At 45.1% G+C, this 22,711-nt stretch overlaps 1 protein-coding gene and 1 pseudogene across 2 annotated transcripts in view; both read right to left on the reverse strand.

The window, feature by feature from the left end:
- The window catches only part of TTC21A (tetratricopeptide repeat domain 21A), a 99,069-nt gene that overhangs the window by 49,747 nt on the left and 26,611 nt on the right, over window positions 1–22,711 (reverse strand). The window contains exons 8-15 of one of the 2 annotated variants that reach the window (XM_088446431.1): window positions 22,251–22,349; window positions 18,891–19,083; window positions 17,580–17,677; window positions 15,641–15,841; window positions 12,658–12,787; window positions 11,811–11,968; window positions 9,108–9,323; window positions 8,003–8,241 (exon numbers count right to left, since the gene is read on the reverse strand). In XM_088446431.1, the coding sequence (XP_088302557.1) occupies window positions 8,003–8,241; window positions 9,108–9,323; window positions 11,811–11,968; window positions 12,658–12,787; window positions 15,641–15,841; window positions 17,580–17,677; window positions 18,891–19,083; window positions 22,251–22,349 (1,334 nt within the window). The remainder of the gene's footprint in view (window positions 1–8,002; window positions 8,242–9,107; window positions 9,324–11,810; window positions 11,969–12,657; window positions 12,788–15,640; window positions 15,842–17,579; window positions 17,678–18,890; window positions 19,084–22,250; window positions 22,350–22,711) is intronic. The other variant, XM_088446432.1, reaches the window with a different exon arrangement.
- LOC148506674 (5S ribosomal RNA) lies at window positions 3,812–3,929 on the reverse strand (annotated as a pseudogene).

Consider the following 22,711-nt stretch of genomic DNA (forward strand, 5'->3'; position numbering starts at 1 on the left):
CAGTGGGGACGTCCCAAAGCCAACCTCCCGGGTGGGAAGCGCGGAGAACTTGCTGACCCCTCGGCCAAACCAAAACAGGGACCGCCAAGAACCATAGGCCCAGCGGAAGCTGAGGATTAAGTGTCGTAGAACACAGGAGACAAATACCACTCCTCGCTAAACAGTCATAGAAACTTCCATAACGTACAGGTTAAGTCAAAAGGAACAGCATGGCTGGCGAGAGAACAAAGACAGTTGAGAAACGTCAGAACCAGTTATCTCAACTGAAATAGACCAAACCGGACCGTTGGTAGCCGAGAGCACCAACAAGAATCCATAGAAGGGCCGTAAACGAGAACAAACTTGAGAACCGTATTAGAGGCTAAACAGTAAGCTGCAACAGGTGCAGACAGCAGAATCCCAGCACAGCTGGACATAATCGTATACACAGAAGTATAACAATATCAATATACAGAGCTAAACTTGTCCACAGACTCCTAACAGAGTATGCAGGGAGTCAAAAGACTAGACCGAACAGTCGCCCTGAACCATCCTTGAGGTCCAACTACAACAAAGTTGTTAACCAGCTGAAAGGTTAGGCCATAGAAGTCTCCAAAGAGTGGAGATCCCACTGGGCATGAGCCCTAGGCGAAATAGAGAGGATTGAGACCACAAGACCCTTCAGAGGGTCAGACAGCAGTACATCCCATTCTGAAAACAGGGATAAAACAGCAACTGAAACGCTGCCGCTAAAAAGAAAAACAACTTCCAGCATGATGGAAGTGCCTAGTCAGTACCAACTGCTGGCCCAAACCCTACCAGTAAAAGAGCACGAATGCAACAGTCAACCAGGAAGAGCTACCAATATAGGGAAGCATCCAGTCAGCAAGGCTAGAGCACTAGGACAACCATGAAGGTACCCATCAGGTACATGTCAGTGTGATCAAATATCAACAGCTATAGAACAGAAAACCCAACCAGGCCCCCTGCGTGGAACATAGTGACTGTTACACATCTATGTAAAGACGTGCACCAGCCCATAGGTGCGCTTCGGTCCATAACCCCAACAGATTCTAGTAGATAGTGTCACTAATCCAATGTTGTAACGATGCACCCACACACCAGGAAAACTCTAAAGTGTAGAGCCAACTGATTAAAAGAGTGGATGGCTGCTAGGACAGCAGCTAGGGTGCATAAGGGTGAATAACACTATGTATGTCAGGTTGCATGAAATAGGAGCATCTTCCTAGGCATTAGTGTGGTATGCTCTTACCTGTGAGCGACCAAAAGCCCTCTGGACGCTATGTAGAATGTCACTGACCTTTACCATCACACAGCAACCTGCCACGTTAGGAAGAGAGAGTAGCTTCAGTGGACCAAGACCAATGCTCTACAGCACGGACATCCATCTGGATGAACAGGACTCTATACTTGAGCCTGTTCCATAAGAGATGTGTATCTGTATAGTCGTGTTTAGACTATACATATACCCCTAAAACGATCTGCTAGTGTAAGTACCCTTACATAAATATTTATAATGGTGAAGTGCGTATTTAGCCCACCAATCTAATACCACCCAGGCATGACACTCTTATATCGGCAGGTGGCTCTAGGCCTTCATGATATGAAGTGTACACAAGGGCCCCTTAGAGTCTAATTTTATTGAGATATGTGACAATAATATGGAGTACCAGAATTGATATTGAGAAGTGTACCTGTACTTAAGGGTACCTGTACTTAGACATAGAACGCGTTTGTCATCCCAAGTATTCATACAAGGAACGCATTTGTCATCCCAAGTATTCATACAAGGAATGGGTGTCTAATAAGTCTTCTACCAAGTGCATCATTGTAAATAATAATGGGTCCTCCGAACGGGGCGCTGTAGATATAGACTAACGGGAACCGAACTATAACCCCAGGAGGGTGTAAGTACGTATCTTTATATACATGTGTGGACATACACGAAGGCCCCAGGACATGTATAGGGTCCATACTGGAAGCAATGCCTAAGACTATCACTATGTAAGCCGCATCACATGACTAGTTTATAGAGCACCATATAATATGTATGGATCTAGCCTACAGCTTCTGGGAAGCCCAGGCGGCATTCGCATGCGTGTAATTATAGGTAAACCTAATGATTGTGGAATTATAGGCATACCTACACACATACATAAATATATATTTTATATATAAATATATATATATATATATATATATGAATATGTACACACACACACACACACACACACAACTCAAACCCCAGGGAGAGAGTGTGTAAAGCGGAGTTATTGTACCAACAACCGCATCAGGAGAGTCAGCCTCCAATCGCAGCCTCCTTCTATCAATATGCTAGGTATCAGACAAAACAGATAAGAACAGATCTTACCTCTGCTCTTATGGTAAGGTTAAGAAGCGATATCTACATATGGATACGCGTACCTCATACAATCATATATTATACACACACATATATATATATATATATATATATATATATACACATATACATATATACATACACATACATATACATACACGCACGCGGCTTGCCTCCACTCAGAGAGGCTGCTCATGTGCCGCGTGTGGCCGTCATTCTGCTACTGCGTAGGGGCAGGATATTTTAGCAGCGTGCTGTCCCAGACTGGTTTTTCGATCCTGGGACCCTTCTGTTACTGGTGTACTCGCCTTATCAGGTGGGCCATTTTATCTCCAGATGAACCCGTTTTTGAAGTGGGAATCAAAAAGACGACCTCAATGCTGTGAGGCAGTAATGCCACCGCACTAGCCGTGCATCACTAACTTCTTCTTGTATGTGCCACCGAATGGAGCACAGAAGATATAAATCTATATAGATGCAATACCCTCTAAGGTAAGCAGAGAAAGCTGGTGAAAAAGGTTTTAAGATCAGCCTTAAATGTAGTATATGGGTTTCCACATATATACATGGGAAGAGTACTGCCCCTCTCAAAGGCGAGCCAATGTGAGGCATAAGCCTGGGGAAGGGACGCAAAAAAGAGCTAACCCTGAGTGAAGGGTATGCTATAACCATAAGTGCTAACGCGGCGCCAGAACAGCGGCTAATACTATACATTTAGGCAAGGTAGTTAGTATACCATGAGGTAGCTCAGACTTTAGATGAAGCAAGGCACCCTTTGTGATAGATGCGGTGAGGCAGTTCCAAGGGGAAGTCTGACAGGGGGTAATAGCAGGCGCTGCAATTGGCGGGACTGTGTCTCGTCAGCACAGCGCTACTAGCCGGGATGTGCACCAACTGAATAACTGGCCCCTCTCAGAACCTCATAACGCGGTGTTATAGTTCAACATTAAAAGGGGATTGGGCTAGTTCCCATTCTGCTAGCAAACCAGCCATCACTATACTCCTGTCACCCAGTGACAGGCATCCCTACCGTTTGCGCTGAAGCACTCCCAGCGTGGGAGGGGGAGGGCATAGGAGACCCATGCTAAAGCACTCCCTGCTGCAGGTAGTGCACTAAACTATACTACCTGCGTGCAGGAGATGACAGTAACATTTTCTAAAAAAGAACATGAGCAATAATTAAGAGATATGAAATGTATGTTCTATAATTACTGTCCTTAGAAGGGAAGCAGGGGGCGCTGGAATACCGCTCTGAGTGTGCAGAGTGTTACACTCCAGTCAGCACTGCTAGCCCCGTTAATAGAACTGCATAAAGCGGAGTAGTTGTAAATCCGGTTTGTGCCAGGAAAACGGGGGAGCATTCAAGGCTCCTGATGCAAAACCCCTCATTAACTAAACATCTCTCCTGCTAGGCCGGAGAGGATTCATGGGAGCACTGATGTTGTTCTAGGCCTACAGCTCCCGGTATTCCCAGGCGGTCTCTATCCAAGTACTAACCAGGCCTGACCCTGCTTAGCTTCCGAGATCAGACAAGATCGGGCGTGTTCAGGGTGGTGTGGCCGTAAGCTGCTATGGCAGGGCGTGTGTCGGTCATACAGCGCTACATTGGGGAGCTGCATTTGGTATAACGTTAAGGCTATTAGCCCTATGCTACAGACTAGCCAAAAGAGAAGCCTGCTCAGCCCCGCCAGGAGCTGCGGGATGAAGCGTCTCCTCCTGAGTTTAGATGAGAGCTGCTAATAGCTAAGGCAGTGCTGCAAGCACAGAGAGTACACACAAACTCCACACAGCAAGGGCCGCGGTGGGATCCGAGCCCACAACGTCAGCGCTGAAAGGCAGCCATGTTATAGCGCAATGATAGCAGAACCACGCTGCTCTATGTCCAGCAGGTCTGTTGTAGCTTGACTGTGCCTCAGCTGCATACACTAGCTCGCCTTCTGAAAAGGGAAGACGCAGCGCTCCTGTTATGGAGAATGGCGGTCCTCCGCGCATTCTTAGCACTTGCTGCTTGGGGCACATAGGCTGTACTAATACAGGCAAGAGGGTGCGCGGTGCAACGGAGACTCTCCCACTATCATCGCACCACTTCTCAGCGGTGCAGCGTCTCCTCCTGTAACAAGAGGAGAGACATTGCAGGTACAGACAAGCCCACAGTAGCGGCGTCTAACGGGCGCGCGGGAGATCAACTCGGCGCCGTTGTTATTTGTGAGCACTGGCGCGGTGTATTACAGACAGCCGCTAAGCGGCTCCAAGTGCCCCCATCAAAGCCGTCGCCGGAGCTTCTACATTACAAACCCCGGCGCGGCTCAATTATTAGCTTCCTGCTCCGCTAATGGCGGGCGTTTAGCGCGCCTACCGCGGCTACACCTCCTGTTCCCCATCTGGGGAGGAGGACCCGGACTGCGGACTGTCGGCGCTGCACTGCCTTGCAGGGGGGAGAGCCCGCCTCAACACTGAGCCACAGAGCTCAGTAACAAATGGCACCGCTGAAATGGCGGGCATTAACAGTGACCGCTAGCGGCATGTCACTGAGCCCAGCTAACTTCCACTGCTCCTGCTAATCAGGAGCAGTGGTCATACTTACGGACTGCTGCGGCCGGGATGCTGGGCTGAGGGGGCGGCGTGGAACCCGGACACATGCCGGTGTGAGCAGTGTCGGGTCCTCGCAGGGTCGGATGACTCCATTATGTGTGCCCCCTCCTTAGGGTCACCGGACACAGGCTGCAGTAGCCGTGTGGTGCCCTTCCCGGCGGCTCCCACGTAGCAGGCAGACTGCCACAGTAAGCAGCCTGCCTGTCCTCAGTGCTTGTAATAAAAGCTTAAATATAATTAAATGAGAAAGGCTGGAGACAGCCTGATGTGCGACCGGCTCTCTCGGGCACATTCTAAAAACTGGGGCTGATGGGGCATAGAGGGGGAGGAGCCAGTCACACTTCTAGATTATTTAAAGTGCCAGGCTCTGCTCTACCACCGTCTATACCCCACTGTCTTGAACTCCAGTGTCCCCTAGTGGATGAAGGAGAAAATAGAAGTAATAAAACATTGTCTTTCCAGTAGAACTGCAGGTCCCAGCAAGCCTCCCCCGCATGCTGGTACTTGGAGAACCACAAGTACCAGCATGCGGGGCATTAAGGGCCCACTGGGACCTGTAGTTCACCGGTAAAGAAATGTTGCAAGGAACACACACACCTTACACAGCATAAATTTAATGCATACATACATACACACTCACACATACTCCATCCATGGGTTAAAATAAGAAAACGAGAAACCCGACCATCGCATTAAGGAATAATCATTCTAACCACAATGATTATTCCTTCCCGAATGAAGCTCACAGACGCGGCTTCCTCCTTTGAAGCTCCGTGTCTGTGCGTTCATTGGCTGAGAGAGGTCAGGCCCCGCCTCTCAGCCAATGAACGGCTCCTCCATTGAACTCAATGGTTGGAGCCGCAGGATAAACTTTAGTTGGTCAAGTAGTCCTTACATAGCTTGGCGGTGTGTTTGGGGCATTGTCTTGTTGAAAAATAAATGATGGTCCCAGTAAGCGCAAACCAGATGGGATGGCATTGGCGCTGCAGAATGCTGTGGTAGATATGCTGGTTAAGTGTGCCTTGAATTTTGAATAAATCACCAACAGTGTCACTAGCAAAGCACCCCCACACCATCACACCTCCTCCTCCATGCATCACAGTGGGAACCACACATGCAGAAACCATCCGCTCACCTTCTCTGCGTCTCACAAAGACATGGCGATTGGAACCAAAATTCTCAATTTGGACTCATCAGACCAAAGTACAGATTTCCACTGGTCTAATGTCCATTCCTTGTGTTTCTTGGCCCAAACAATTCTCTTCTTCTTGTTGTTCATCCTCAGTAGTGGTTTCTTCGCAGCAATACGACCATGAAGGCCTGATTCACGCAGTCTCCTCTGAACAGTTGATGTTGAGATTTGTCTGCTACTTGAACTCTGTGAAGACTTTATGTGGTCTCTAATCTGAGGTGCTGTTAAGTAGCGGTTTCTGAGGCTGGTAACTGTAATGAACTTATCCTCTGCAGCAGAGGTAACTATTGGTCTTCCTTTCCTGGGGCGGTCCTCATGAGAGCCAGTTTCATCATAGCGTTTGATGGTTTTTGCAACTGCACTTGAGGATACATTCAAAGTTCTTGAAATTTTCCGTATCGACTGACCTTCATGTCTTAAAGTAATGATGGACTGTCGTTTCTCTTTACTGAGTTGAGTGGTTGGTGCCATAATATGGATTACAACAGTAGTCAAATAGTGGTGTCCACTGTGTACTAACAATACCTCTGCACAACACAACTGATGGTCTCAAACACATTAAGAAGGCAAGTAATTCCACAGATTGACTCTTAACAAGGCACACCTGTTAATTCAGAACCATTCCAGGAGACTACCTCATGAAGCTGATTGAGAGAATGCCAAGAGTGTGCAAAGCTATCATCAAAGCAAAAGGGGGCTACTTTGAGGAATCTAAAATATATTAGATTATATAATATAATATATTTTAATATATTAAAATATAGTATTGTTTACACCATAATTCCCTATATATTCTTTCATAGTTTTGATGTCTTCAGTATTAATCTACCATGTTGAAAATAATTTAAATAAACAATAACCATTGATTGAGAAGGTGTGTCCAAACTTTTGACTGGTACTGTATAATAGTGTAACAGTTTGATTCAACATTTTATTATTTTTTGTCAGTGTTTTTATTGTTATATAAATTCATGTTATAGTATATATAATTATATGTGTTATTCATAGTGGTAAATAAATCTTTTTTATTGTGAACTCACGTACCTTCCATCCATTCTTACAATATTAGATTGGTTCCCTTGAATTAATATAGAGACAGCGCGGATTACGTTTTATATTGCTTTCTGCTAAACAACATCTTTAAAATTATTTCTGTTGTGTTTTATATGCCTATACATATTGTGAAACGCGTGTTAATTGGGTGATATATGGAAATACTGTATGTGACCCAATCTTTTAGAATTAATATTAAAAGTTATATTTTAGGGGTATACAACTTTAGTTGCGTACCTGCACCTCTGAGTACTGGTATCTTTTTTCATACAAGAAAAACACTGAGAAAGGCCATACATTGTGCAATGCCAGACCAAGTTTGTCATAGACAGCCAATCAGCCATAATGGCTAACAAGAGCTGAACTCATTGAAGTTACAGGCCACACAAGAGTCAATCCTGGAGAAATTATTATTGAAACTGAAAGTAACATTTATTATCTTGTGTTACCCAGTAGCACCAAGAGCAATGTAGTGGGTACAAATGACCCAAACCACAATAGGTTCCCAGGAGTGCAGAGAAGGAATAACAATGCCCACATTGCATTACATAGTGATGTACACTTCCCAGCATTCCATGATCTCCCAGTACCTAGGCCCGCCCAGTGATTCTGAGGCCATGATGGTAACAGGTGCACTTTAATAGTTTTACAATAAGGAAATGTATTTTTGTCGAGTGGCAGCAAAGTCATACACTCCAGCAAACAGAAGACATCTGCATTGTGGAACGAAGGTGTCTCACCCACAATAAAGTGCTTAATACATTTGTTAAGGGTTAGTAAAGTCATTGTTACTAGAAACTTACCTATAACAAGCAATGTATAATTTCTTATCCTTTCGATATCTGAGATAGATGTCGGCCATCTTTTTCTTTACCTCAGTGTAATATGGCTGGTTTGGCGTCACATCCCTCAGCATGCTTAGTGCCATTTCGACATCGCCTTTACTGAGAGACATATCTGCATTAGCCACAATAATCCGAATCTCTTCCGGAGTACCACGGAATGTATAGATGGCGTCTTGTATTAACTTTGTAGCTTCGTGCTAAAATAGCAAATGTTTGATTAATATGGTCAGACTAAAGAAGTTTATGTTCTATAATAAAGAACATTGCATCCTATTTGCTGTCTTGCTATGTGAATTACTTTTCAGTTATCAACGATATGATTGGTCTAAAAAATGACTTTCAGAATAGAGGTAAACAACCTGTGGCTACCCGGCTGCTGTGGAACCACTAGTCTCAGCATGCCCTGCCAGTTCTTAGACCCCACTGGAGAGCCACAGGTTGCCTAAGCCTGCTATAATGGTTTTATTATGTTGATGCTGTTTAAAGTCCAGTCTATTACCAGTTAAGACCATAACCTGTATTCATTTAAACCATAATCTACTTCAATACTGCTGTTTCTAGATCCATTTACATCTTAGTTTAATAATGAGAGGGACGCAACATGGTTTTACTATATGTCCCTTTTATATAATGGAATGTTTTTATTACATGAGTTGAAGTGCACCCACAGGTGTGATTTCCTGTAAATGTAGAGTGGTTGTGGAAAAATAAAGTTCCCTTGTCGGGATAAAAAGGCTCTGTGCCATCACAAAAGCAGGGAACTTCCTCCTAAATGCTTCCTCTGCTCCCTTTATCTCTAGCAGGGGAACAGACAGGGGGAGGCGAGTGGGTAGTAAATACCCGGGCCTGTTGGAAGGGCCCAGGCCAGCTGCGGCAATACGCATAGTATTTGACATTTTTTTTTCCAGATTATTTTTTAAGGCGGGAATAAAGTCAAAGCATTGAAGCATCTAATCTATCCCAAGCAGGGACTGTCCTCGGTCTGCCTGAATTCTCCTTTGAGATGCTGCAATTGTGGCCAGTAAATCCATGCACTGCATTTGCACAAAAGTAGTGCTTTTACCTGCTCCTTATTTAGACGGAGAAGTTCTGCAAGTTCCAGGTATACGGAGACTCGGTCACTGATGCTCAGAGTGTCGGCTTTGCCTCTCATGGCTGCTCCTCTCTTCATTTCAGGGAGACTCATACACATCCTCAGCATCTGTGTGGCTTCTGCTAGGTCCCCTGTATTTTTCAGAACTCTTGCTTTAATCAAATGATAAAGTGGATGTTCTCGCACCTGAGCAAAAAAAAAAGCAAACATCAAATAATATCTATACAGTTATTTACTATTACGATGAAGGGATGGAAAGTTACATTATAAACAATAAGGCAAAAGAGTACTGACTGTGGGCTCATAACCCATAGAATATTATAAACATGAGCCAAGAGTTCCTGGGCCTACAGTCTATGGACCATGACTCCCTTCCCTATAAATCACATACAGGTCTAACATGATCCCTTCTCTATCAATCATATACCTCTCTAACATAACACCCATCTGTGGTCCCCAAACATATGTAACATAGCGCCATATCCATCATCATCGTCACCAAACATCTCTAATATGATATTCTCTTCTATAATTCCTGTATCTCTATAACATGACATACCTCGTCCAAACATATGTAACATAGCACCATATCCATCATCATCGTCACCAATATGATATCCTCTTCTATAGTTTTATTTTATATATTCTCTTCTATATATTTACATGTATAACATAGCACCCACTACTATCATCCCCAAACTTCTCTAATATGCCCCCTACTGCTCTCGCACATCTCCAGCATAATCAGTCTTCCATCAGCTCTTAAGTTAGGTACACACTGGAGCGATATTGGGACGATTTGCCGTTTTGCAACGACATATCGCCTACATCGCTCAGTATGAACGCATGATTGGGTGCTCCTGCAGTCGCCAGGTTTGATGTGCTGAACATCAAACCTGGCAATATCGCTAGCAAATTTGTGCCTATCTTGCAGTGTGTATGGCAAACCGGATGGCAAATGATATGTTGGACCGATTTAACGTCAACTTCATGCCTTTATCCTAATGACGGTTGTTCTTGTGTGTACAGGAGGAACGATAAATTGCTAGTGACCAAACGATACAATATATCAATCAGTCATTCACAAGATTGAAGTGTGTGCATGCTCAATATAGCTTATTCTGGGCTCAAGAGAAATCGTCAGTAAAGACGGTTGATCGCTAATCGCTCCAGTGTGTACCTAGCTTAATACACAAACCATCTGTAACATAGCATTGTCTCTCATTATCATTTTCTCTGGTAATATTTGCTAATAACATCATTATGCTCTAATAGCCTTCTTCAGAGCCTGCAGGTCATTGTATAATGCGTGTATGAAGATACCATTGCATAGCTACTGTTCAATGTGCTCTCTCCACCACACAGCTCTACTGTATAACAAAGTCCTCTCCAGTCTGCTCTAACCATAGCACCTCAGCCCTGCTGCCATAATCACAGGAATTTACCAATGCATACAATGTAATATCCTTATAAATTCTCTTTACTTCAGCACCTTCCCAAAAAAAACTAAATACCTATATACAGTATTTCTCAACATTCATTTAGTATATTAATGTATAGACCAGGATAACTGATAACCACAGTAATATTCTTACCATTAAGTACAAAATAATGGAGCAAAACCAAGTACAGCATTTGTGTATATAATACAGGGCCAAAACTAGGGTTGTGCGACCTGTGCCATGGCACAGGGCACCGCAGGGCAGGGGGCGCTGTTTGGGCCTGTGAATTTTCCTGTTTATTATCATTCTCACTTGTAGCTTCCTCTTCTTTTATCCCCAGCATCTCCTGGCTTCCCCTACATCTTCCCTGGCCCTTTCCCATGAGGCCACGGCCCTTTTTCAGGAGCAATATCTTATGTCCCTATTTAAAAAATGGGGGCGCCAATGCTCTTTCTGGCACAGGGCACCAAAAAGTCTAGTTATGGCTCTGATATAATGCATTCTATAATATGAATAGGTTACAGTGTACTATGGGCATGATTTAGCACGGATCGCAATTACAACAGCGTATGCAGATCGATTGATGGTGCACTGCGCATGCAGCTCAGTGTGCGTGCGCGAGTTAGGATTGCGATCACTCAAGCAGGAGTAACTTTTCTGACACCTCCTGCTTAAAACCCAAAAAGTCAGAAGGATCGTGAATCCCCGCTTTCATGGTCTGAATTCATACTGAAAATCAAGATCAAGCGAGCTTTTGCCATTCTGCAAATTGCAAATTTGCCATTCCAAAGTGAATGACGGAACTCCGCGTTTGGGGGTGGTGATGTGGGAGAGGTCAGAGAAAAGCAGGCGTGCCTGTCTGTTTGAACTCTGTTGCATTGGCGTGCATAAATTAGTCACTGAGACGACATACGCAGCTTGTGTACTCACTGTGTGCAACAAGACTTGCAGTTTCTGCGGCAGGTCAGACCTGCTGTAAATGTGCGTTAGGGGATGATGTTACTCAATGTTCCCGATGTATACGCAGGACTGCAAGATATTGCGATGTGAGATAGCGGTAGTGGGCATCTCTATGCTGGTTGTACGACGTCTCTGCAATTGCATTCATTAGCATATTTTCGCAGCAGACCTCTGTGTGTAATCGCAGCTGCGATCGTAATAGTGATCTGTAGTGAATCAGGCCCTATGTCTAATATTGCCATAGTATACAATTCTTTACACACATATGTACCTTAAAATTGTGGCTGACTCCCGTCTCCAGGGACTGCACGCACTCAGTATACTGCCCTAGTGACAGATGTATCTGCGCCATGAGAAGGTGAGCATCAGCCCACTCAGGGTTCAGTTGTATACACCGCTGTAAGGTCCCCTGTGCTCCATCCAAATTTCCTGTAAAATACACCAACAAGGGGTTTTGGTGCGCACAATATAATTTACTATGTATATTTATATATATATATATATATATATATATATATATATATATATGTGTATATACACACACACACACACACACACAATACTGTACAAAAGTTTTAGGCAGGTGCGGAGAAAATGCTGCAAAGTACACACTTGCCGATGCCGGCAGCGACGAAGTGACGGCAGGAACCATGCTGCATTCGGGAGCATGGCCCCCACTGATGATATCGCCCATCCGTCCTGCATGCAGGTCCGACGGCGATGTCGCTGACGACAGGCGGGAGCACGCATCATCAGCAACCTAGCAGGTACACACTGGCTGATGTGGACGATATGTGACATATTGTCTAGTGTGTACCCGGCTTTAGGATTACTTGCTAATATCTGTATGGACTATAAACAACATTTAGAAGGGTATAGAATACAAACAGCATTTTATATAAGGCAACTAATGCGTACAGTGTTTTGGACAGAAAAGTAGGAACTAATCACTGGGTGTGTGGGTACAAAACAAATAGCATCACATGTCAATCAAGTCTGGCTCACAACATAGTTTGATAATGAAAGTGTATGTGACCGTTAGCTGACCCCAGTAACTGAGCCGCAGGGGATTTGGTCACTTGGCCAGAACTGTGTACGGGCAGCTTAAAGAGACATACCTGCTAAATATATGACTTGAGCCATGAAGTAAAGAGGTTCTGGTAGAGATGGTGCTACTGTAATTACAGGTGCCAAAAAGGCAGAAGCCTTTTCCAGAAGAGGTGATACAGACTGGCCTGCATTGGCGGGCTGGAAAAGTGAATACAAATAGGAGACTTGATTAATAAAAATGTTTAACTAAAACAAACAAAACATAAGATTCAACCTCAGTCACTTAACTGCAAACATATAGTAACTAAAAGACCACTAAACCTAAAAATTAGACATTTCCTTATAAAGGTGTTTACCAACCTAACAGTGCACATTTTTCATGTCTCCTCAGTCGGGATGCCAGTTCTAACAATGCTGGTGCCGAAATCCCGACACCTGTCAAAAGTACTGGGGATAGGGGGAGGGTTAAGCCCCCTGTAATAGTGCCCCCAGTAGTAAGCCCCCTGTAATAGTGCCCCCAGTAGTAAGCCCCTTGAAAAAGTGCCCCCAGCAGTAAGCCCCCCTGTAAGAGTGCCCCCAGTAGTAAGCCCCTTGTAAAAGTGCCTCCAGCAGTAAGCCCTCTGTAATAGTGCCCCCAGTAGTAAGCCCCTTGTAAATGTGCCCCCAGTAGTAAGCCCCCTGTAATAGTGCCCCCAGCAGTAAGCCCCTTGTAAATGTGCCCCCAGTAGGAAACCCCCTGTAAGAGTGCCCCCAGTAGTAAGCCCCCTGTAAATGTGCCCCCAGTAGTAAACCCCCTGTCATAGTGCCCCCAGTAGTAAGCCCCCTGTAAATGTGCCCCCAGTAGTAAGCCCCTTGCAAATGTGCCCCCAGTAGTAAGCCCCCTGTAATAGTGCCCCCAGTAGTAAGCCCCTTGTAAATGTGCCCCCAGTAGGAAACCCCCTGTAAGAGTGCCCCCAGTAGTAAGCCCCCTGTAAATGTGCCCCCAGTAGTAAGCCCCTTGTAAAAGTGCCTCCATCAGTAAGTCCCCTGTTTTAGTGCCCCCAGTAGTAAGCCCCTTGTAAAAGTGCCCCCAGTAGTAAGCCCCCTGTAATAGTGCCCCCAGTAGTAAGCCCGCTGTAATAGTGCCCCCAGTAGTAAGCCCCTTGTAAAAGTGCCCCCAGTAGTAAGCCCCTTGTAATAGTAAATCCCCTGTAATAGTGCCCCCAGTAGTAAGCCCCCTGTAATAGTGCCCCCAGTAGTAAGCCCCTTGTAAAAGTGCCCCCAGTAGTAAGCACCTTGTAAAAGTGCTCTTAGTAGTAAGCCCCCTGTAATAGTGCCACACGAACACACAAAAAAAAACCAGAATACGTACCTTAAGCCCTGATCCTGCGTCCGCTGCCGTCCGACGCTCTTCGGAGCTATGGAAGAGACGTCATGATGTCTCTCCCATAGTGCCCGTGGGGGGAGCCGGACGCCGGAGCTCAGGAGTGAGCTCTGGCTGCCGCTGTGGAGAGTCGGGCACCCGCTGGTAAAATGGAGCCTCCCTGCGGTGGGAGGGGTTAGGGGACGACCGACCTGGCGACCGGGATTTGGCTAGCTCTGGTGTTGTGTGTGGGGTTTTTTTGTGTGTGTCCTATATATCTAAGGGGCACTGGCACTGCATGGGGGGGGGCACTACTGGGGGCACTGCATAGGTGGGACTACTACTGGGGGCATTGCACAGGGAGGACTACTACTGGAGCACTGCAAAGGGGGGACTACTACTGGGGGCACTGCATAGGAGGGACTACTACTGGGGGAACCACTACTGGGGGCACTGCACAGGGGGGACTTCTACTGGGGGGCACAATATAAGGGGCATTACTGGGGCACTGCACAGGGGGTACTATTACTTGGGGCAGTATATAAGGGGCACTGAATAGGGGGGACCACTACTGGGGGCACTGCATAGGGGGGACCACTACTGGGGGCACAATATAAGAGGCACTACTCGGGGGACTGCATAGGAGGGGCTACTACTGGGGGCACTATATAAGGGGCACTACTGGGGGCACTGCATAGGGGGGACTACTACTGGGGCACTGAATAGGGAAGACTACTACTGGGGGCACTACATAAGGGGCACTGCATAGGGGGGACCACTACTGGGGACACTGCATAGGGGCGACTACTACTGGGGGAACTGCATAGAGGCTACCACTACTGCGAGCACTGTATAAGGCGCACTACTGGGAGCACTGCATATTTGGGACCACTACTGGGGGCACTGCATAGGAAGGACCAATACTGGGGGCACTGCATAAGGCGCACTAGTGGGGACACTGCATACGGGGACCACTACTAGCAGCACTGTATAAGGGGCACTACAGGGGGCACTGTATAAGGGTGCATTACTGGGGGCACTGTATAAGGGTGCATTACTGGGGGCACTGTATAAGGGTGCACTCTTGGGGGAACTACATAAGGGGCACTGCTACTGGGGACATTGAATAAGGGGCACTACTACAGTGGGCATTGCAAGAGGGGCACTACTACTGGGGGCATTAAGGTGCATATGGAATGGAAAGGAATGTTCCCAAAGTGGTGAGAAACGGTGGTGTACTGTTGACATGCCCCCATTTTCCAGTGGCCACGTCCCTTGCACCATGTGACCACACCCATAAGTTCTACATGAGGTTTTTTTCAACTTGCCCTGGTCTCCAAATACCCTAGTTACGCCACTGACACTACTGCATATAAAAAAAGATACAGAGATATTTAACATTGTATTTGTTCTCATTTACCAGTTATCGTCTAAAAAATAGCTGCCTAAAAGATGCTGGTTGCAGACTGGAATCTAATGGAATTACTGACAAGATGTCTGCGTATAAAAATATCCTCATCTTCACATTAACAACCTTATCTCTCGTGTACGGAATTCTGATAAGCTTGTGGACTTTTTATAACATATTTGTGAATGTTATTATTAACCCTAATAGTCCTTAGCAGCAATGAATGAATAGCACAAACATTAATTGTATGTATGTAATCCTGTAACATGGTGAATGAAGTCCAGAGAACACGGCTTCTCACCTGCTTTGGGCAAAAAGCCAAATATTCTTTCACAACATCAACAACAAAAGTGGGATTGAGTTTTTCTAAATAGTCCACCCCGAGAGGCAGGCCATTTATTGCTGCAAAGTGCATCTCCATAGCTTCTTTTAGATGCTCCACCACTATCTTCTCCTCCTTTAATTTCTTGGAGGCAAGGATTGCCTCCACATAGAATAACTCCTGCAAACAGCAGCACAAAAATATCACATTAATAGGTAGAATACACATATATGTACCAGAAAACGGTGACGCCGAGGCTACTGACAAATGGGCAAAGAAGTATTGGTGTTTTCCCTATTAAGATGTACCATTTAACATACATTTTAATAGATCCGAATTAGTACATGTAGTACATTTGAAGCATACATGCGGCCATTCCTATCATTATGATTATTATTATTTACTGTAATTATAGGTGCCACAAAACTTTGCAGCACCCGGCAGCCAGAGTTACAAATCGTTTAAAATACAATTCCACATAAAATTGACTGCCCTACATTAGAATACTACCCCCTTTTTGTTGCATGTGATATTTATTCTAGGGTGCACCTCCCACGTGAAATTAAATATATATAAAGTAGATCATATGTATGGGTGCAGTATATAATAATATATAAAGAACTGAACTGCTCTTGTGCTGATACTAAATCAACTTTTTTTCATAACACATAAATAGGGGACAAGCACAGACGAGGTTACAATAGACAATAGTTGTTGGTGAGATATGAGTGGGCATGGGACATGAGCTGGCAGAACATATGGATGGAGTAGCAGCAGGGGCTATTGTGAGTTAGTAGTGAGACAGCGTTGCGCATTTAGATTGTATTGTAAAGGGAAAAGACAGGTGAGGGAAAACAGGAGTTTGCAGTAGTCCAGGTGGGAGACAATGAGAGAATGAAAAAGGATATTTTAACATTTTGAAGGAGGAGGCCACTAGACAGAGCAAGGGACTGTATGTGTGTAGTGAAGCTGAGGGCACCGTCAAGGTTAACACCAAGGCAGTATGGCATCGGAAGCAGATAGTGATATTATCAACCGTGTGTAGACTCGAGTAAGGATTGTAACACTAAAAGGGGGGGGAAGTCAATGAGCTCTGTTTTGGATAAGTTGAGCTTTAGGTAGCAGTGGGACTTCCAGATAGAGATTGCAGAGAGCTAGTAAGACACATGGGACAACGGAGAAGGAAAGAGATCAGGGGAGGAGAGGTAGATTAATTTGTCATTAGCATGGAGGTGGTAGTGGAGGATGAAAGACTATATGAATTAACAGACAGAAGAGGTTCCAAGAACAGAATATTGAGGAACCCCAACAGATAGAGGAAGTGGATCAGATGTTTTGTTAATAGTAGAAACGTAGGAGGCGAACCAGGAGAGAACAGTGCTATGAAGACCAAGAGAGTGAAGGATGTCAACTATATCAAGAGCTTTTCTGCCCCCCATAAAGATTTTTAAAAAGATATAATGAAATGTTGGAGGACAGATCTGATGCATGCTAAAAAGATACAGAACCTGCTATAGTAACATACAGAACTCACTAATTAAATGATTGCTGCCTTAAGAGTGATACAGAAACATCTCCTATAAAATACTTATATCCTAGAAGACAGGACTGTAACATACACCTCTGATCCAAGGTAATAAGTTTCTACATTGCTGTCAGTCCAGCAGATGCCTAGTATATTTCTATGGAAACAGCAGTCAGGCTCTCGCATGGAATCTCCACTTCTTCACTCAGGTGCTAATGTTATTCCCAATGGGCAATGACCTTGTTCCCTTAAAACCACACCTCACTTCCACTGTCATACAATGGAGCATGTAATTCAGGTTGTCGTGATAATGTGCATCCTTTGCATTTCTAGAGGCTTTGGATCATATTATGCTCTGTGTATGTTGGGGAAACTCAGTGTACAAGGCTTTACCTTTGATCTCCCAAGTGACTGCTGAACTTCACGCAGGAAATCTAGTTGCTGCTCTGCCTCTTCATAGCTGTCTTGCAGCACCTGGCACCATATAATTCCTACAATTGCATGAGGAGAAAAAGAAAGCCATCATAACAGGATAATGTAATAAGAAAAATGATCTAAAATCATATAACAGGAGTCTGGAATGATGTACGTTACATCTTCAGAAAGTTCAATAAACTGATAAAAAAAATATTTATCAATAATAATATTTAAATTTGTTATGTGATATTCTATGATACTGTGGAACCAACATGTCTTTTGTGTAACAATTGTTTATATTTCGTCAAAATTTCTGAATAATGCTGGGTATGCCCGCTGCTTCACCCCTGTACCACCTGTTCCCCTCTGTCTCTGCTGCTCACCTCCATGAGTCCTCTGCTCTGTCCCCCGTTTTGATCGGATCCTCCCCCACCCTGGCTAAGGTCTGTGCCGTAGCTCTAGCAGTGGGAGCCATTGGAGGAGTGGCCTATTGCACGTGCATACAGTTTATATATGTATATATATATATATATATATATATATATATATGTATATAGGCAGGAACAAGATCAACAGCAATTTCTTTACTAAATTTAGTTAGTAAGCCTGTACATATGTATTTGAAATCCTGGACATCTGCTCATTATAAGACTACATACAGTCAGGACAGGTGCTAGGGTGTTCGGCACCCCCTTCAAACTATAAATTTGCGCCCTTCTCACCTCCGTCAGTGACTGGCAGCTGCCAGCTGTTTCTCTCTCTCTCTCTCTCTCACTATTCGGTGGGTCCGCCTCCAGGCATTGGGGTTCGCAGCTGAGGCAGCTCCTCTTCTTGGGCACAGCACACACAGAGAGAGCGTGTGTGTGTGTGGTGTGCCGTCATTGCGTACATTGCGGGTGTAAACTGCCAGTCTACATGCTGCTTATAGCAACTTAACAAGGCATGGGATTGAACTAGCGCCTACCGCTCAGGGGCGGGCAATTAAATCAATTCCTCACTAGGCGTATTGGTCAGATCGCCAATCCGGCTGAAATTAAATGCAATTTACATCCGCGGCCGCCATGCCACACCGGACCACCCCTTAGTTCAGCCGTGAAAGGCATACCCATGAAACGGCTGCACTGGCTGCCTCAGTCTTCCTGTCACAGGCACAGCAGCACAACAAGTGCCGCTGTAAAGGCACTCAGAAAGTACGAAGCGGGGAGGGCACCTCACCAGCCCGGTGCCCCCTGCAATGCTTACACCGCAGACTGCATGGCGCCAGCCCTGCTGCATATAGTTACATACCTATGAGAGCATCTATGTTACTCCCATCCAGTTTCATAGCTGTTGAATACCAGCTGGCAGCTTGGGTCACATTGCCTTGATGCATCAGCTGATTGCCCAGTTCTGTGACGAGTTCTGCATTTTCTGGGGATATTCTGTATGTGCGCTCACAGAATCCATAGATCTCTTGTAGAATTGATTGGCTTCTTCCACACTAAGGAGAAGAATATGGGATGCAAGCTGAGTTAGACAGAATTTGCAGAAACAGAATACATTAGAATCTAAAAATATTTCAATTACTTTTAAAAATATGTTTTTTAAAAATATGTTTAATCGGAAAGAAAAGGTAAGTGGTTAAAAGATCATATAGGAATCTGCTAAAATATTACTGTAATAAAGCCAATAGATGACAGCAGCCACATATTAATAGCAATAGGATAAGTGGGAGGGATTCAGATGAATTAAACCAATCAGAACAGCTGGTGATAGCAGGGCCGCAACTCGGGGGGGGGGGCTAGAGGTGCATGTGCACCGGGTGGGGATTGCGGGGGTGAAAAAAGCTGACTCAGCCATCCGGCGGCCATCCGAAAATGGCCGCCGCCAAAGAGGAGACAAATGCTAGAGGTCCTTACTGGACCTCTAGTGTCTGTCTCCTCCTTGGCGGCGGCCATTTTTGGGTGGCCGTTTTCAGCAGATTCCATGAGGACTAGCCGTCCGCATGGACTCTGCTGAAAATGGCCATCCAAAAATGGCCGTCGCCAAGGAAGAGACAGATGCTAGAGGTCCTACTGGACCTCTAGTGTCTGTTAGCAGAGCGCAATGCACACAGCATTCTCGGAAGTGCCGGGATTGCTGGCGCTGCCGGGAGAAGATGCTGAAAGCTGCATCTTCTCCCGTGAAATCCCCTGGCAACGAGCATAAACCCCCTGGAAACGAGCATAAACCCCCCTGGAAACGAGCATGTAACCCCTGGCAACGAGCATGAAACCCCTGGCAACGAGCATGGCACCCCTGGTAACGAGCATAAATCCCCTGGCAACGAGCATGAAAACCCCTGGCAACGAGCATGAAAACCCCTGGCAACGAGCATAAAACCCCATGACAACGAGCATAAAACCCCATGGCAACGAGCATCCAACCCCATGGCAACGAGCATAAAACCCCCTGGCAACGAGCATGAAACCCCCATGGCAACAAGCATGTAACCCCTGGCAATGAGCATAAACCCCCTTGCAACGAGCAGGTAATTTTAAAGTAATTAGAAGCCTTATTGTGGGATATAAAATGGTGTCGGGCAAATATGTAAGTAGCACTTTGGTAATAGGCATTAGTGTGTGGAATAATGTGTAATGGGCATTATCGTGTGTGGAATAATGTAAGTCACTATACCAGGGACGTCTGAGTAGTGCACTGCCTTATGGAGGAGCAAGGACAAAATCCAGGTACAGGAAGGGAGGGGGCGCAAAATTGCTGCCTTGCACTGGGTGACGGATATCCTAGTTTCGGCCCTGGTGATAGTCATCATCAGAACACACTTAGCAAGTAATCCACCTAACAGGCACAAAGGTGTCTCTCCTGTGGTCAGCATGGGATGCATTTTCAGTGAACACACTCTTACTATACATTGGCTAGTACTTACACACCTCCTACACTCCCATTCTGACTCTCTAAGTGCAAGAGGCAGTAATCACCTAATCTGTCCCAGCCGCCATAGAGATGGATTTCTTAGGATTTACCTTTAATGCTTCAGCATATTACATTGTGGAAGAATTTTTGCTGAGCATGCACAGTAGGAAATAGCGCAATTTGTGTGCAAAACAAAAGAATTGTGATTGCAGCCAACTCTGTGGCTCTTTGTTTAAATAAGCAATATTACTTCTTGTATAAAGATTAAACACAAATATAGTTACTTCATATCAAATGCACCACAAACATTGAAGGTACACTAATCCATTGTCCTAGCTACTTTATAGCTGTTACTATAGTACAGCTTTAGAAGGTACATAACCATTGTTTTTGTCTGTGGGCCTGATTCAGAGGCGGATACTGATTCAATCACAGCTGCTAATCCACACGGAACGCAGCTGCTAAAATATGCTACCTGAGCATAGGGACGCCCACAATGCCTACTCTTATCCGTCCGACAAATTTCAACAGTGTATACATCGGTATAATCAACACACATCGGGCAGTCACGCAGCATGTAAGTGAAGTCTGACCAGCCGCAAACACTGCAGCTCTCCTGATACGTAATTAGCTCTGTGATATAGATCGCAATGGCTAATTTATGCACACCCATGAAACGGCATTTATGGCCCAACATGCCTACGTTTTTCTAACCACCCCGTTACCACCCCCAAACGCTGACTACCTGTCACTCACTTTGCGAATGGCTCCTCGATATGAACGTAATCGCAATGCAATGGCTGCACGCAGGGCCAGCTCCAGGGGTTCGAGCACCCTGTGCTGAAAATGGGTGTGTGGTCTAATTACCATAGGCCATGCCCCCTACATGATGTTATTTGGAGGCGTGTCCTCATGGCACGCCTCCAAATAATGTCAGGCTGGGAGGGGGGGCCTCACTAGCTGGGCTTCCCCCAGCCTCTCTCCCGCATGCGCGTAGCATCCATTCAGAATCCAGGGTCCAGCACCGCCGCACAGCTGCGGTGGTGGGGGTCCCCAACCTCCCGACTTGACCACCCGTGGGCCACTTCGGCCCAAGGGTTGAAAAGCGGGACAGTAGTGTCCCGGTGGAATCGGGATGTTGGGGAGGGGTGCGCCCTCTATGGGTGGCGCCCCTCTTCGACCACACTGGTCGAACACCCCTGGCTGAACGTGCACAGTGCATCGTTCACACAAGCGCAATAGCAAACAATTGCTGATCTGCGAAAACAAAGGCATTGCATCAGCTGCTGAATCAGGCCCTGTGTCCCATAATCATTTATATCCTCCTAAAGGACAACTATTAATATTATTCATGTTTGTCAATAACCTCCAAATACCATGGCTCCATGGCTAGGGAGCCAAGACGAAGGGAGCTGGTGTAGAAGAGGAATAGCATAAAGCCATGTTACTGTGCACATTAGCCTGTGTGATGTAAGATAGCTTTAATGTATGTTTAGTTAAGGTTCTCTTGTTTTCTACATGTGGAGTGAGTAAGGCCAAGGAGGAAAGAGGAAGTTATAAATAAGTGAACTTTCACTGTAAACTAAAGTACATTTGTTTGGTCACGATCAGTTTTGGCCTGGAATAACAGTAGACCATATTCTGCTTAATGGCCACCCAGTGTTTAGCTCATTTCAGTCACCATCTGTGAACATAAATTCATTGCTTGAGGTTTAATCCCAGATTCCCCATATTATGAAGAAGAACTATTCTTACCAAATTAGAAACTACAAGGAGTTTCTGGAAATGTAGTACAGGGTTCTGCGGTTCCAAAGTCTCCAGAGCACTGATCAATGCTTTCACATGTGTAAGTGCCTATTTAGAATTGGTGAAGTAAAATATTAGTGTTTTAAAATATTAATCCTTCTTTAATTTGCAAATGAAAAATACAATACAGTATGCTCAATAGTGACATAATATTATGATATAAATGAAACGTGCAATAAAATGAAATTTTTATAAATTAAACTTTGATAAATGAAACTTGCAATAAAACCAAAACAGGTGACACATGCAGCAACATTTGCTGTAAGCACTGGTAGGACACAGTGCACTTTAAATGCTCTTGATAGGTATTGAAATACCCTCAGGGTAAATAATTAATCTTTCTTAAGGTGGGTACACACTATAGCGATATATCTGCAGATGATGGTCGTTCGTACACACTGAACAGCCAT

This window comes from Taudactylus pleione, unplaced genomic scaffold (genome assembly GCF_031769625.1).
Source record: "Taudactylus pleione unplaced genomic scaffold, aTauple2 ptg000398l, whole genome shotgun sequence".
Taxonomy (NCBI): domain Eukaryota; kingdom Metazoa; phylum Chordata; class Amphibia; order Anura; family Myobatrachidae; genus Taudactylus; species Taudactylus pleione.